Source organism: Chenopodium quinoa, unplaced genomic scaffold (assembly GCF_001683475.1).
Source record: "Chenopodium quinoa cultivar QQ74 unplaced genomic scaffold, ASM168347v1, whole genome shotgun sequence".
Taxonomy (NCBI): Eukaryota; Viridiplantae; Streptophyta; class Magnoliopsida; order Caryophyllales; family Amaranthaceae; genus Chenopodium; species Chenopodium quinoa.
In genome coordinates, this window is record NW_018744757.1 from 1,799,460 (window position 1) to 1,816,712 (window position 17,253).

General features: G+C 36.2%; 2 protein-coding genes across 5 annotated transcripts; one reads left to right on the forward strand and one right to left on the reverse strand.

The window, feature by feature from the left end:
• Nucleotides 1–7,077: 7,077 nt before the first annotated feature.
• LOC110703756 lies at nucleotides 7,078–7,665 on the forward strand. Its single transcript, XM_021881542.1, has one exon. The coding sequence runs from the start codon at nucleotides 7,078–7,080 to the stop codon at nucleotides 7,663–7,665; it is 588 nt and encodes a 195-aa protein (XP_021737234.1).
• A 550-nt stretch (nucleotides 7,666–8,215) lies between these two features.
• Nucleotides 8,216–12,312, reverse strand: LOC110703740 (E3 ubiquitin-protein ligase RGLG4-like). 4 transcript variants are annotated; one of them, XR_002507764.1, is made up of 3 exons: nucleotides 12,005–12,312; nucleotides 8,733–9,810; nucleotides 8,216–8,398 (listed from the first exon to the last, which is right to left on the reverse strand). XR_002507764.1 is itself a non-coding variant. In XM_021881523.1 (3 exons), exons 1-3 carry the CDS (start codon nucleotides 12,265–12,267, stop codon nucleotides 8,390–8,392), a joined length of 369 nt encoding a protein of 122 aa, XP_021737215.1. In that variant the 5' UTR covers nucleotides 12,268–12,310; the 3' UTR covers nucleotides 8,216–8,389. The 4 variants fall into 4 exon arrangements, 1 of the variants encoding a protein (XP_021737215.1); XR_002507763.1 differs by having other exon boundaries at nucleotides 8,733–11,688; nucleotides 12,005–12,311; XR_002507762.1 differs by having other exon boundaries at nucleotides 8,733–8,829; nucleotides 9,693–12,310.
• Nucleotides 12,313–17,253: the final 4,941 nt, after the last annotated feature.

The following is a 17,253-nucleotide window of genomic DNA, read 5'->3' on the forward strand; positions in this document are numbered from 1 at the left end:
TTCCTTGAATAATTAGAATTTATATTTTGGAATTTGTAGTTGATTTAGATTTGCAAAATTGTAAGTGAATGTGAATGTGCCTCGATTAGCTATAAGTAATGGGTAATATGAGTACTGGGTAATTGTTAAATGCTATTTGTGTGGAGTGAATTTGTGTTGTGTTGTATTGTTTTGTTGGTGGTAAATCTTTGTAGTAAATTTGTGCAATGAATGTGCTGATATATGTGTTAAGAATCGACTGAATATTGTTAAGATCCATGTAATTGCTTCATTTGATAAATGCTGGTTGAAAGTCTTGATTATGGGCCTGTTCTCATTGACTAAACTCAGTTGAACTGAACTGAGCTGAACTGAATTAAATTGAACTAAATTGAAATAAATATTTTATAAGAGAAGGAAATTAGGAGCTAAAGTGAACTGAACTGAACTGAACTTAACTTAACTAAGCTGAATTGAACTGAATTGAATTGAAATGAAAATAAACGTATGAGAATAGGCCCTATCTCCTTTCGAGTTGTAAAATTGATAGCAATATGTATTTGTTGTTGGTATACTTTTGTAGTTTGTTGGTAATTTTTTTAAAAAATGATATAGTATATTAATATGTTATGTTGGTATTTTTTTTTACAAGTTAATTGTTTGTTGGGAAAGGATTGAATTAGTTACTGGTACATGTACTATATGCAGAATATTGAGTTGGTAAAAAATGTACATTTGGAAAATGATGTTGATTGTTGTTTTGATGATGACGAGTTGGGTAACAATGATGTTGAGGTTTACGAGGTGTTGGATGGTGATGAGGATGAATGTATGATCACTGATTTTATTGAAGGCGGTGAAGAGGATGACTGTATGATTACTTTTGGTACTCGTGTAAGGGAAAATGTTGTGGATAAGGATGATGGTGGCTGTCTTGCTATGAAAGTGGATGCACCTGCAGTTGGAATGGTGTTTTCCACTTGGGATGAACTGTATAGATACTATAGGGAGTACGGGAAACAAGAATGATTTGGTGTGGTGTGTGCTGGTGGCACCATGCTTAAAAAGGATGGGTCATCACCCAAAAATTTCTGCAATTATGTGTTTAAGTGTGAGGCCTATGACACAACAAAGTATAAGAGTGTAGTAAATGGGAAGAGGGTGGCTGTGACTCATGACCCTTTGGTCAAAAGAAAGTCTAAGAAGTGTGAGTGTCCTATTGTTTTATATGCGTCCATGAATGAGTTTGGTGAATGGAAGGTGGTTAATAATGTAAATAACAATCATAACCACAGAGTAGAACCCCAGGACTCAAAAATGTACAAAAAAGACAAAATAAACAAGGCAGTGGAGAAGAGAATTGGAAATGATTATGAAACCGGATCCTCTATTCCTCATATTTTCAATAATCTAGCCCACCACAGGAATGGAGCAGAAAATGTGGGGTTTTAAAAAAAAGACATGTATAATATTGTGAATAGGAAGACATGGCTGAAGTTGAAAGACGGAGATGCGATGACTATGCTTGATTACTTCCATAAAATAACTGAAGATAACCAAAAATTTTACCATATGCATCGGTGTAGGGAATATTTCAAATCATCCCTCACTTGAGCCCCGCTGTGATCATACACTTAAGCATGGTGGCGTCCAAAGGGAAGGAAGTTAGAGTAAAAGAGTCGCCAACAAGTTTTAGGAACTTGTAAATTGTCACAGGGTGAAGGTTACACCCCTTAACGATCCAGAAGATCGTAAAATCCAATAGGTCTGGAACCATGATTGGAAGTTCGGGGATGAAGGTACAAATCCAACCTAAAAGAGATTGAACCTGCCCTAAAAATAGGCCTTTACTTTATTTTTCTCTTATTCATGTGCGCTTCCTGACTAACATACAATCAATAAGTTTACCCTAAACCTGTTTAATCTATGTTGGTTGAATATTAATGCACAAATAAGTCTATTATTGGCGATCACTTGAATTATAATCATATTAACCCTAAACAAGATTATTAATTATCTTATTAAGCGTGATTACAGGTACAAATTCCCTTTCAATATGCATAAAAGGTGTGATCAATCAATAACAATAAATATATAAAGCAACATAATAACGATCATCATCTTAATCATAATCATAATTATCATAATCATGTTAAAGCATAATAGCAAGACCCTAGGCATTATACTAACATGATTAATAACAAACCCTAGCATGTCACTAAACAATAAAGATTAAAGCTTTAGCCCTAAAATGATACTAACATGATATTAGGAAAGAAATAGGAAGCATCACAATAATCATACATGATATTAGAAACTTAATTATCCTTAAACATGATACTAGGAAGCAATAAAACATCCTAACATGATACTAGGAATCAATAAAACAATCTAAGCATGATTCCATATCAAAAGAGCAATAAAACAATTAAAGTATTTACTTCGATGCCTCGTACCTCTTTCTTTCATATCTAGGGCGAAGGTAACTTCGAACATGGCTAGGTGTTTCTAAAGCTAATGAATGAGGAATTTTGTAAGAGGGAAGATTTAGAAAATGAAGAGAGAGAGAAAGCTTCTAGCTTTTATAGAGAGAGAGAGAAGATTGTGAATGTAGATGGATTTGAAAACAGGAAGATAAGACCCCTATTTATAAGAAAAATAGCATGGAATTGACGAAAAATCATATTAAAATAAAATGCCTCATATCGCAAACGACAGGAGCCAGCACCAGACGACAAACTCGTCGCTAGGCGACGAAGGTCAGCGCCTGGCGACGACTCTGTCGTCTCGCACTGGTCCAAAAATCAACGCACTTTTCCACGCGTAATTACCTTTAACTCCGGTTGCAGGTAATTAAGCGTCCGAGCAGTCTTTGAAATCAGATTTAATATATTTTATTCTAAATAAACCATTCTTTAAAAATATAATTAATAGGCCCTCCTCTATATCATCGGTCCACCTTTAAAATCATTGGGCCTAATCTAATTTAATCCATAACTTCCTCATAAGTCATTGGAATTGGGCCTAAAATATATCGTTAGAAAGCTCTTTTCGAGCCCAATCTAACTATACTATTATTGGACCTTTATTATTGACCAAACCAAATTGGACCGGCTATTTTTCATAAATAGGAGTAAGAAAAGAAATATTTTTGAAAACAGAAAGAGAAATATTTTAATAAAAATATCCTCATCACTAGACTTTCGACATTTTCACTTCGTTCGATACTCAAATGACGTGAAAGGTATTCATCACTGGGATTGGTTTTAGGGAGACACATTTGGGTGTCTATAGAAGCCCCCACTTTGACTGAGTTTGGAGAAACGCAATTTTCGAAAACAAAAGTCAAAGTAGCGATAGGGACAGAGAATGATTCAGAACGTTTTGCGATCTTAAATCATTCTTGTAACGCTGATGAGTGTCATTTATGGCACTCATTTGGTTCTCTTTAGGATGAATTTCATGCTATTCTATAGCTCTTTTACTAAGCTTTTCCTTGATTTTACTCTTTATTTCTTTTAGTTTGCATTTTCTTAGTTTGATTTCTTTCTTTATGCATTTCTTGGTTTATTTTGTTATTTTCTCTTTTATTTGCTCGTTTTCCTTTATTTTTCAGGTTAAGGTCGTTTTCCAAGTTTCCCGAGCCCCTTCCCAATTTTGGCATTGATGAGGATGCCTAGTGGTCTCCATTTGAAGCTCAAGCATGGAAAAGTGCAAGTTCCTAAAATCCTTGAGCTGTGCATTCAAGCCGTGGAGGCATGATTTCTAGTCTTGAACCCGCAAACATGGAGTTTAGAAACTGCAAGGTTTCGTGTTTATCAAGAGCATTAAGTGGAACGCACGAAGAGCATCGGAATGATAAGGAAGAGGGCTCCCCTGCTCCCAGGCCCGGGCGCGTGCGACCATGGCACAACCTGATGGCGCGGGCGCGCCTCCCTCTGGTTGGCCGCGCTCTCCCTTATGGTTGGCCGCGCTTGTATGAGTTTATTTAGGGATGATCTAACTAACTTCTCTTAGTTAGTTTTTCTATATATAGATTTTCTTTCTATTTTTAGAGAGAGAATAATGATAGAATCATTAGAGTGAATTAATTCAGAAATTAGGCTAGAATTTTAGAGAGAGAAACTCTAGATTGTAGAGAGAGAAGTTCTTGATTGTTGATTGATGATTGAAGATTGTTAATTCTAGCATTTCCTCCATTGAATTGAAGCAAGTTTGTAAGGATTTATTTTACTTTAATGCAATTCTTAGCTTATCATTTCAATTGTTTTGTTGATGGTTTAAGTTTGAATTGAATTTGTGATTGAATTAGTTCTATTTATATGATGATGATGAAATTGTTGATTAGCTTAGTTTTGATCTTAATTTCAATGGATTGTGAGTAGTTCTTTTGCTAGGGGAATGGTGAAGCATGTATGAGGGATGGATTGATGCTAATTGGGGGAAATTGATGGAGTTGATGTTGTGATTAAATTGGTTGATTGATTAAGTGCATGTGTGTGATTAATTGAAGAGTAGCTAACTTTGATTTATTGCACTAGAATGCATTGTAAGCTTGTATTGATACGAAAAATTGATATGTGGCTTGCTTTTGTCGATTGAGTAGGTTTGCAAGGTTCCTAGTTAGAGTCTCTCGTAGTTAGCTAAGCTTGACCTCTAGGAGATTAGCCTACCTTACTCTCTTGATTGCTTAGTTGATTTTCCCTCGCAACACTTGACTTAGTCATCTCCAATCCCAATTAGCTATGTATATTCCGAGTACATGCGGCTCCTAACTCTAGTGCTTGTTAAATTTGATTTCAATTTGATTGTTTGATTGTTTTGGATACACACACCTCACTTTATTGCTTCGAAATAGCTGAGGTTTGACTTTAGCATTCATTTCCCATTCCTAGTGGTTCGACCCTCGACTTAATCTATGCTTTGTGTAGGGGTGTGTTGAGAGATTATAAATTTTGTTTTGACCAAGGGTAGATTAGTTTTCAACGACCTAGTCTCGCCTTAGGGTAAAAAATGGCGCCGTTTCCGGGGAATGGCGTAGATGATTGCTATTTTTTTTGAGTCTATTTCACCTTAATCTCAAAAATACAAAAAGATTTTTCTCTTTAGGCTACATTTGAAGCCGTGCTATTGATATTTGCTTTGAGTTTTTGTATGCGTAGGATAAGAGGAAGGACTTTAGTGCCATTTGATCCGGAAATCGAGAGAACAATAACAAGGATAAGGGTTGCTAATCGTTCTTTGAGTCCAAGCTCTCCAAGAGAAGAAATTCACCAAGAAAGAGAAGAAGAGGATCAAGTAAGCATGGGAGATAATCCAAGAGTTGCTTTGAAGGAGTTGGGAACTCCCGGTGCATATAGGTTTGAAAGTGGGATTGCTTTTCCAACAACACCGACAAATGACTTTAAAATAAGACTGGCCATGATCACTTTGATTGAAAGAAGATAATTTAGTGGGGCTAAGATTGAGACTTCGCTAAACCATCTCAAAGGGTTTGAGAAGTATTGCAACACTATCAAAGTGAATGGTGTTTCTCAAGAGTTTATTCGGCTCAAGTTGTTCCCCTTCTCTATCATAGTTCGAGCTTTGGAATGGTTTGACAAGGAGGTCAAGCCAAATTCTCTTAGAACATGGGATGAAGTTACCAAGGAATTCTTGTCTAGGTTTTACCCCCAAAAGAAAACGGCGGAGGCAAGAGTTTTGATCCAAAGTTTCAAGCAAAAACCTAGTGAGAGCTTGGATGAAGCTTGGTAAAGGTATAAGGAGTATCAAAGAGAATGTCCCCATCATGGCATCCCAACCTATTAAATCATTCAAATTTTCTATTGAGGGTTGAGTCCTCAAGGCAAATCGTGTCTTGATGCGGGAGCCGGAGGCCCAATCATGAACAAAACTGAAGAAGAGGTTGTGGACATTATAGAAGATGTGGTGCGCCATTACATGGATTGGAAAGAAGGAGAAAGAGAGTCTTCAAGCAAGAATGGATCAACGGTTTACTTGGTTGATCACCATAATGCCATCAACAATCTATCCTCTCAAATTGCAAGTTTGGGGAAGGAGATGACAATAATCAAGGCCAAGCTTGTGAGTGCAACTTCCAATGTAAAAGGTCATCACTCCCACATTAAAGGGAGAGGTACATCTTCTAACTCTACTCCTCTTTCTACTTCCAACAATATTCCCAATGGATGCTTGTTTTGTGATAATTGTGGGCCTTATGACCATGATGCTTCTACTTGTTCAAATGAGTTTGAAAATCTTGATGATGGTGAGAGTAATGAATGTGAACATGTGAATTTTGTCTCAAACAATAACTATGGTCAAAGGTTTGATGGACCAAGAAACTTTGGAAATAGAAATTCTCACCAACAAGGTGGATTTGATAACTATAACAATGGTAATTATAGGAACCAAGGAAACCAAAATTTTCGAGGCAACTATAATAACCAAGGTTATGGGAATCAAAACCAAGGCCAAGGGTATGGAAATCAAAGCCAATCTCAAGGCTTTGGTGGCCAAAACCAAAATTTTGGCAACAATTAAAATCGAGGCAATTTGAACAATCAAAATAGGGGAAATTTTCAAAACAATCAAAGGGGACCCCCACCCGGATTTGGTCCAAAGTCTCAAGGTGTTGGTGAAAATTCCTATTCTCAATCATCCAAGTACAATTTGGAGGAGATAATTGAAAATCAAACAAAAATTTTGAACACCTATATGGCGGTGAGCGATAAGAAATTTAATGAGATCATGACACATAACAAAATGCTTGAGACACAAATCACCCAACTATCAAACACTTTGAAAGATTGAGCTAGTCCTTCTTCATTTCCTTTTAAAGGAGTTGATCCAAAGAAACCCATTTATTCCATCACCACAAGGAGTGGAAGAGTTCTTTAAGAGAGAGTTTCTAGGGATTGTGAGGAGGACAAGAAGAAGAGTGTTTCAAGTGAGCAAAAAGAGGAGGATGTGTCAAGAGATGTGATCAAAGAAGAGAGCCATGCGAAAAAGCAAGAGGAAGTGAGAAAACCCGACCTTCCATATCCCCAAAAGTTTATGAGGAACAAACTAGATGAATAATTTGGGAGATTTCTTGAAATGTTGAAGGAGGTCCATCTTTCTATCCCTCTTACCGAAGCCATGACACAAATGCCTAGATATTCCAAGTTCCTTAAGGATATCTTGAGTGGAAAGAGAGATTGTAATGAGATAGATTCGGTGGAGCTTGGTGAGTGTTGTAGTGCTTTGATTCACAATGACCTCCCTAAGAAGATGAAAGATCCGTATAATTTCTCCATTCCTTGCAAAATCAAGAGTAAGATATTTGAGAATGCTTTATGTGATTTGGGTGCTAGTGTGAGCATAATGCCTTTCTCGGTCTTCAAGAAGCTAAAGCTAGGAGAACTTCCTACCAACATGACTTTGCAATTGGCCGATAGGTCCATCAAGTTTCCCAAGGGAAAAGTTGAGAATGTTCCCCTAAAGATAGGTGGTTTTACAATCCCCGTTGATTTCATTGTGCTTGAAATAGAAGAAGATGACCACATCCCTATTATCTTAGGGAGACCATTCCTAGCAACTTCGGGAGCTTTGATTGATGTTAAGGGAGGCCGAATTACCTTGAGAGTTGGTAACAAGAAAGAGAGTTTTGAGCTAAAACCAATGCATGAGTCCTTATCCCACTAGTACATAATTGAACTTAAGTAACACCCAAAAAGTGTTATATAAAGTGGTAAAAGTGTTATTAAAGACAATAGGTAACACTTTAGTGGGTGATACATCCGCCCATGTTACCTTTGGACTTATGTAACACTTTAAGTAATGTATAGTAACACTTTTAAAAGTGTTATTATAAAACCTCATATGTAACACTTTTTATATTATTAGTATCATTTTAAAAGTGTTACTTTTAATTTCTTATGTAACACTTATCTTTAGTATCATTTTCATTTATATAGTAACACTTTATCTGACTTTGTGTGTCACTTTTGCAAACTTATGTAACACCTTTTTAGTTATTAGGTAACATTTTATTTCATATTTTTACACATATTAACACTTTATGTATCACTTTTTGCACACTAATGTAACACCTTATTAATTAATGGGTTACATTATTATTTTTAATTTAGTTTTATTATTACAAAAATCACAAAATGATACGAAGTACTTCACATGTTCACAACAAGATACATTCATTATCAATAAAAATAAATTCAATATTTAATTGGTAAGGTGAAGTCAAATACAAGATAAAACCAAATAAATCAAAACTTAATAGTAATCCATTACACTATTACTATACAAAAAAGAACAAAACTGCACAACAACTCCAAGGAAATAAACTAATGAAATCAAGTTTCTCTATATCTTCTACTAATTGCTTGAAGATTTACGAGTATTTTTGTCTTCAATCAATCTGCACAATAAGCAAAAAAATAAAATTAAAAACCAATCAAATATACACTAAAGTTAAACATAGAAACATAATTAGGCATAACAAGTGAACACAAAAAATGTATACATAAGCCTATAATGTAAAACCGTCCAAATCAATCTTGATCATGTTAGGTCATATTTTATTACGGCCCTATAAATCTATAACAGATAAATTGAGCACCATATACCAAGAGCAATGCAAGTTCATTTGTCAACATAACATTTCAGCCAATTCATACAGATCTTATAGTGCAAAAAATAGAAGCTCAAAGAAATTGATCAACCCACACTTCAAATTAAAAGAAAGCAAATACCTGCCCATCTGCAATAATGAGTAAAACATGGTATTGTCCTCCACTCTCCTCAACAATTGTCATGGCCATCTCAATTACAAGAGCAAACGATGTAGGTCTTGCCACATCGAGAGATAGATAGTGAGCCATTGAATTATCATGAAAATCAAACAATAAAAGGAAAAGGAGCCAGTATAACATAAATACTATGAGAAAAAATTTCCAACAAACTAACAGTAATAACCTTTAGTAATTTCATCCTTAATAATCTGTAAATTGATTAGGATTTAGTCTCATATATTACTGTAGAATAATTTAAACTTTTTCATTATGAATATTTACCCCTGTAACTGTTGGTCCTAGTACTAATTGGCTTCATTGTATCATATGTAAGAGTTATTGCTTAAAGATTGCTTATTACTGGTAGAATACAATAGTAAACAAAAAAAAAAAAGAGTGAAAACCATACTAATACTTGGGCAGGCTTATTGGCGATTGCAGTGACAAGTTAATTCAAATTCTCAATTGCTTTTTAAGATCAATTATTTAAAATTGTATTTCACATGAACAAAAATTAGTTCCAAAGTTTTTACTAGAAATTTTAGCTTGGTTACTTTACCAATTTCAGGTATCTTTTTATATAAATGAGGTGTATCTAGAAAATTGAAACTGATAATTCCCCTAAAAACCTACAGGACGTACTCCTTAATGAAGGTATGGATTTTAAAATTTGTAAGAAATTACCAAAAAGATTCATACAAAATTAACCAAAACAGAAAACAAATTGACAAATAAATAGGTTTAACAACACTAATGATATGCGACAAGATTACAAGATAAATATCAAAATATAGGTAAAAACATGAAATTCAAATAAAATCAAAGAGTAACAATTTTATCGATAAAGAATCACAAATAAAATGAGGATATTGAAGAAATAAACAAAGAATAAAGAGGGTAAGAAAATAGGAAAGTACTTACGAAATCGTCATATCAAACTCGCTTATAGAGACTGAAATTTGCTAGTGAGGTTGATTAGCAGGGGTGATTTGAGGTCTAACAAATGAAAAAGGTGGTTCCCTTTAGATCACCTATTCTCCTTTTACATAAACCCAGCCAGAAATCATTAGCTGGTCACTGACTTTTTACTTTAGATTTACCATTACAAGCATTCAGATCGCAAGAAAAATTAAATTCTAGACTTCTAGCTATGAGTAATACATAACTTGCCTTTACTTTTCTCATAACAAGTTCATAGAGATTAATATACACTTATCTCATGCTTTAACTCGAATTTCCACCTCTTTGTGAAGAAAGATGAATAGGAATAATACACTAACATAGTGGATTTGGATAAATCACGTGCCTTGCTAGCACTAAGTAAATGGATATTCTAATTACTCATTCAAACTTTAGTCACATTGTATAACTCAGGGTACCACTTTACGGTAAAGTAAGACTATCATGCTAAATTACTAGTCCTTGTACAACTACTCAAGAAAAATAAATATAAAAGTATAGAAACTTAAAAACCATGGCCTCTAAGGCTCAAACAATATTGTAGTTTCTAGTTAATATACATAGCCACTAATTCATAATATAAATCAATATATTGATTACATGATAGGACTAATTCTCCATGAATATAACTCCTAATTCACCTCTTTGTCATACCACCTGTAGGTTCCCTATTGGCATTATCACACACTTGCCAATTGCTTAAATTAGTCATGTAACCTAACAATTGAGATCTTGACTAGAGGTAACTGATTATATAAACAGAGTAAATATCTTGTGGTTTCAGAGTAAAAAAGTTGTATCTTGACTTTTGGAGTGGGGCAGAAGCTACATGAACGCGACTTCATTGACGACACAAATTATGAGATACTACTTAGGCTATGATCTACCCATTGACCCCCAAGGCTATTACCATCTTCTTGGCAATCATTGATGTGGGAAAATATTTTCTGAGTGTTCCTTCTATATCCTGCTAGCTAATCTGAATTCTAAACTGCTCTGTTTTTTGCAAGGGGGTGTTATCTGATTTTTGAACATTGTCTAATTTTCTAGAATGGGAAATGAATCACAACTGATAAAGTTATTTAGGACACTTCCATTCTTGAAGCGAGGATCAAATTATTAAAGTCGACAAGAAGCTATCAAAAATGTTGGTGTGGAGAGAAGCTCAATCAAGTGATTCAAGTGGGGGTATAAGTGTTTGCTTAAGACTAGCATGGAGCATTGGTATATCACGAGGAGGAAGCACGGCGCGCTCACTCTTTGTTTCAGGGAACATACTTTGAATATTGGGACAGTAAGACTGCCCTTCCTGTGGCCATAAGAGCTCCACACTCATGAGTCATGGTGTAAGAGTATACATATTCTCGTGTAGCCTCTTCTAATGGACTAATTCTCCATCAATATAACTCCTAATTGACCTCTTTGTCATACAACCTGTACGTTCCCTATTGGCATTATCACACACTTGCCAATTTCTTAAATTAGTCATGTAACCTAACAATTGAGAGCTTGACTAGAGGTAACTGATTATGCAACCATGAGAAAGAGAGAAACAGAGTATAACTAATCAATCACCTAAAATCCTAAAATCAAGCAAAATCTAGAAAAATGGGTAAATTGCATAATATTATGATCTTTACCCCACAAAATTAAAGCCTGGAAAATGTGACAATTGATGCAGTTATCATAAATTACTTACAAAGTAACAAATAATCAGGAAAAAGTAAAAAATAATCGAGATAATGAAAAATAAAAATCCAATTATATAATAAGAGCTTAAGATGAATAAAATAAATAAATAAAAGAAAACCTTGCCACTTTGCCAAGAGTGGTGGTGTTGGAAGTAGTAGGAATAGCAGCAGTAACTTATATATGAAACACCAACTCTTCAATTATAAATGGCATTTTTTTGGATTTCTGCATCTCTTTTGCCCACAATTATTTGATTGTCGACAAGCTTACCAGGAATCAATTTAGAAAAGAACATAATTAAATTAAAATTGGTCAGATTAGTTAACAAAAGATCAAATTACAAAGGAAAAACAAATCAGCCATAATTGAAAAAAAAAAAGAAAAACACAAAAATCCTAACTTCACCCAATTCAGATGCATGCAAAATTTAGTATGGAAAATAGCAAAATTAAATATGTTAATATGCGAATTCAACATTAAATTAAGAAATCATCAACAAGATTAGAGAGAGGGAATTGAAACCCTAATTTTAGCTACTCAAATTCATGTTTATAATGGAAGGGAGAGAAAGCAGAACTAACCTCAACCCTAATTTAAGGGATGGAGGCAAGGAGGTGGAAACCGCTGTCTTTGTGGGTGGCAATCGTTGTCCCTTTAACTTGGAGCACGGGTTGTTGTTGCTGTGTATGTCTTCAAGTTGGAGCACGAGTTGCGATGGAGGGAGGCTGCAATGGACGGGGGCTATAGTGGAGCAGCGAGAGCAAGATAAGGGCAACAATGAGGTTATGGCTATGAGGGTCGATCTTTTGACAAAGAGTATTGGATTTAAAAAAAAAATAATCATATCAAATTAAGGGTTACAACCAACTGCTACCTAATATCAAAGTGTTACAATAAAGTGTTACATAATAGTAAAGTGCTACTAAAAATGTTACCGTATATCACAATGTTACAAAAGTGTTACCCAAAAATCAAACACTCATGAAATTTTTAAAGTGTTACCATTGGGTGTTACTTAAGGTTAATTATGTACTAGTGTCCCTTGTGAAAGGAATCAAGAGTGATGATTCCCTTCGTTATTTTGATAATGTGTATGTGATTGATTCTTCATCTAACAATGTTCATGATATCTTTGATGATGTGCTTGTGAGTTTTGATTGCATGAAAGTTAGTGAAGATAAGAAGGAGCTTCCAAAGGCTATGAGCGAATAGGGGATCAACATTCCTCATTGGTTTGACTGTACCCTCGAGAGGAAGAGGAGGATTCCATGGAGGTAGATGGTGTGAAACCGTCTACAAAAAGAAAAAAAAATCAAGAAGAAAGCACGAGCTTCGAGGAAGAAGAGAATGAGATTGAAGATGAGAAATGAAAAGATTGTTTTCGATGTGCAAGTTAGTGAAGTTTTGTCAAGCACAATGAGAGGTTGCTTAAAAATGAAGGAGAAGTTTTTCTATCCGCTACCTTTGACAAGGTGGTGTTCATTGACCCTCCGTGATTTGGAGGAAGGGTCGAGCTAAGGACCTTAAGCAAGCGCTTCCCGGGAGGCAACCCGGAGATTTCTAACCTTTTCTTTTGATTTCAATTTTTCTTAATTTCCTTTCTTCTAGTTTCTTTTATTTTCTTTCACTTGTTTTTACTTTAGATATATAGGTTGAATTCTTGGAGTTGGATTACATCAAGTGGAACGAGCTATGGAATGGTGTTTCGCAGTTTTTGATGTGTTTTATGTTCAATTTTATTGAAATTTTGAGGTAAAAGGGGTAGGAATTGTTAGAAAGGTAAGTTAGGAAATGTGTGCTTAATTTTGAAGAAATTGGAACTTGGTGAGTTCATCGTGGTGCTACCATTATTTGGGGTGTTGAACCCATATTTTTCACATTTAGAAACTGATTGTTATGATGGGGTCAAAAATCCCGGAATGATAGTTATCGATGTACCCACGCATGAACGCACCAAGGATAAAGGCAAGAGGAGCTGCAGCTGGCGCGGGTGCGCCTAGCCCGTGTGCCGCCGCGCGCGACACTGGCGCAGGTGCGCTTCCAGGTTGCGCGGCCGCGCACCCCCAGCCATGCCTATCTGTTCCTCTTTCTTCTTTCTTTTCCCTCATTTCCCCTTCACCCTCATTTTCTCACGCACACAAACCCCTTCACCCTCATCAAAACCGCACCATACTCTACTCACATTCATCAAATTTTCACTCAAATTCAACCAAATTTCCATCACAATTCATCAAATCCTTTTGTAATTCTTCTAATTTTAACAAATTCATACTACATTTCACCCATAACAACCACCATTCTCTCTCCTCCATTGTTGAAGCTTATTTGGGGTTTTTCGTGTGAGTGGAAATTGGTGGCTAAAGATTGCTCTAACTTGCTTCTTGTATGGTATAATCATCTACTCTTACTCTTAATTGCTTATTATACCATATAATTGCATGTTTTAGTTAATTCATGGGCATGAATAGTAGTAGTATGTATTTTGATGGTTTTAATGTTTGAAATTGGATTTTGGTTGGTTATTTGTGATGAATGATGATTGTTTATTGCTTACATTGTGTTGTTTGTTGTTTTTGTGGCAAAATTGTTTGTTGTTGTTGAGAATTGTTGTGATCGGATTTTTGGTAGTGGTGCTTCGTTGATAATGTTGAGCCTTGGTTCTTGATTTCTTTGTGCTTGGTATATGATTTGAATGCATTTGATGGCTTGAATTGGTGGTAATTGTGTGTATTTGGGATTGCTCAACTTTGGTGGTGAATTGTTGCTTGTCGATTTTGGTAAAGGAGTTCGATTAAAGCATTCAAGACTGTTGGTTGGAGTTTCTTGGGGTGATTGTGGTGTATTGAATTGCTACATTTGAAAATCATCATGTCTAAACACATCAAAAGCCTCTTCAAGAAATGAAAAGCCAATGAATAACCCAGTCCTTCTCCTTCTACCTCACAACAACGTCAACCTACCCCTATACTCAAACTTAGAATTACCGACCCAATCCAAACATCTAGACACTTCAAGCTCAAAGCAAGCTATTCCCTCAAGCCTTCCAGTCACTACTATCAAGCGAACATGATTAAATTGGGGATTGATGAAGACTTGAGGGAGTTGCTCAACAACCTTCGCATGGGGTCTTTTGTGAGCCGGAGTTTCTGTACATATGTTCAACCAACTTTGGAGTTCTTGGCCATGTTTGATCTTGTGGTGATTGAAGGTGGTATCTACCCTGTCCGATTTTAACTCTTCAACATTCAATTTGATCAATCTTTGGAAGATTTTAATGCGGCTCTTGACTTTGATCCAAATTCTGATATTTTGGATCTTGAGTTTTTCTTCAGCGATGAGTATGATCAGAATTCGTGGTGGGACGATATTTCTGGTTGCGGTGACTTTGTACCCGATATGTCAAGATTAACAAGGTATACTAACCATGTCTCCGGGTTCTCCATAGGCTATTGGGATATTCGGTGTTTCCGAAGCAAGAATTGGGAAAGATGAGCCAATTGGAACTTCGGATTTTAAGGGTGGCTACTTGTGCGGAGTACCAAGGTCGCCTAAACTTGGGGTACACTTTTTCAAGCTATTTCCAAGGGTTGCAAGATAGGGATTCCGGCGAGATCCCTTGTGGGAGCATGGTCACCAGGCTAGTGACCAACCTTGAGCTAGGGCATTATTTTCCATCTTGCACTCCGGTGGGGGATGCTGATTCTCTTTACCTCGACGTCAAGCAATTGAAGCAAATCCATTTCATGGCAAAGAATGATGACGACAAGGTATTTGATTGGTTAAGGGATAATGAGCATTGGTGCTATCTCCCGAACCCCTCCTTAACTTCTCTCCACTGAGAGAATGTAGCAAACATTTGGCATGTCCCCATTAGTCACCGCCCGCCCTACTATGATGATGGTGAAGAAATGGGTGAAGAAGAAGAAGAAGAAGAGCCGCAACAACAACAACAACAACATCAAGAGAAACATCACCAATATGCCAACTCCGACTTGGATGCCCTTAGTGCTCAAATGAAGGGCATGCAAATCCGATTGGAGGGCAAGTGTGATCAAGATTTTGAGGCCCTCTATACCCATATGAGAGGGATTTCGGAGATGCAACAGGGTATATTTCTCCAACAACAACACTTGTATGATGCGGGTGTTAATCGGGGAGAAATCACTCCCCCGGTTAACTACCCTTACTTTCCACCCTAATATGGTCCTCTACCATCTTTTGGGGGTGATGGGGTACCTACGTACCCATATTGGTAAGGACCCTCGGGATCCAACACCGAGACTCGCTCATTCCCTGATGAGCACGATAACTACGATTATCGTGTTCCCGGTGGGAGCGACTATAGGGGTGATCCTAACTACCCCCATAAACACCCCGATCATCCACTATCGCTCGCTTTGCCCGAGAAATTCACTCCCCTTTCCCCTTGGGAACAAGATAACTTTAGGGGGCATTATGGTTGGCCACCCGGTTACACCGGAGGATGGGATCCTCATGGTCCGCCATCCGGGTTTTCCTATGATGGGGACAATAATGATGGCTCCGGGCCGAGTGGTAGTGGTTGCTAGTTCCCTCATTTTTGTGTTATGTGCCTCCATCCCTTGTCTTATGTGTGCTTGCTTTGTATTGTTGGGATATTGAGATGTATCTTTGTTTAGCTTGGGGGAACTTTTCCTTTTCTTAGGGGTTTTATCTTGGTGGCCAATTTGTTGTTGAAACTAATCTTGCTTCTCTTGATTCTTTGTATGATGATCTCATTCTTGATTCTTCTTTGATGATGTTTGCTCATTCTCGATCTTGTTGTTGTTGTAATGATGATGTGTGTTTGCTCCCTTGAATCCAAACCCCCATAACCCAAATCCCATGAATCCAAATCCCTTGAAACCAAATTTTGTAGTTTAGTATTTCGTTGTTTAGATAGATGTTTAGTTAGTTCTTTAGTTCTTATTTTCTTATTTTGCTTTCTTGATAGTTTAGTTATGCTTATTTTTGCCTTTTATTTTCTTTCCTTTTTGTTTTCTTTTGTTTTGAAGTTACTAACCGTTTCCTTTGTCCATAGTTTTCTTCTCTATTTTTGTTCTCACATGGCTTTGATGATGATGCTTTGTTTCTTGGAGCTTCATGAGGTGGTTGATTCTTCACTTTACTATTTTAGCATTGCTTGAAAGCCTGTGAGATCTTTCTTATTTTCCTTTATTCTCTTTTATTTTCTTGAATGCATAGTTTAGGATTAGTTTTAGGAAAAGTTGAATGGTTCGAGGATGGATGCTTTTAACACCTAGAGTGTTTGGGATCATTGACGATGTTGTCATTTGATCACTTGTTTGTCGATTGGGAATTACATGTTCTACTTGCATATTCGTTCCATTCTTTACTTTCCTTCTTTTCCTTTATCTATGTTTGTCTTTTCTCTTTTCTTATCTTTTATTTTTCTTTCTTTTTGTTTTTGGATTTTTGTATATTTTGAGGCTTTATTTGTCACTTTTTTGTTTTTCTTTTTGAATTGGACTATATACAACCGATTTTTGCTTTTGAATGAATATCTTCCTAAATGGTATGGGTATGCACGGTTTGAGAATATGCTTGGTTGACTCTAGGATAGTTGTATGCTAAGGTAGCATGTTCTAGAACTAGGAGGATCATGAAACCAGATTCTACTTGTTTGTGGTATATTGGTAGTTGCTTCCTATGGTCGATTTGACACCTCTAATGAGTTTTTGCTACATCCATGTGAGGTTCTTCATTTTTCAATCCTTCTACATAACTTGCATGAGCGGCATGGATCCTTGACTATTGCGGATCTAATCTTGAATCTTGACTCATAATTCTC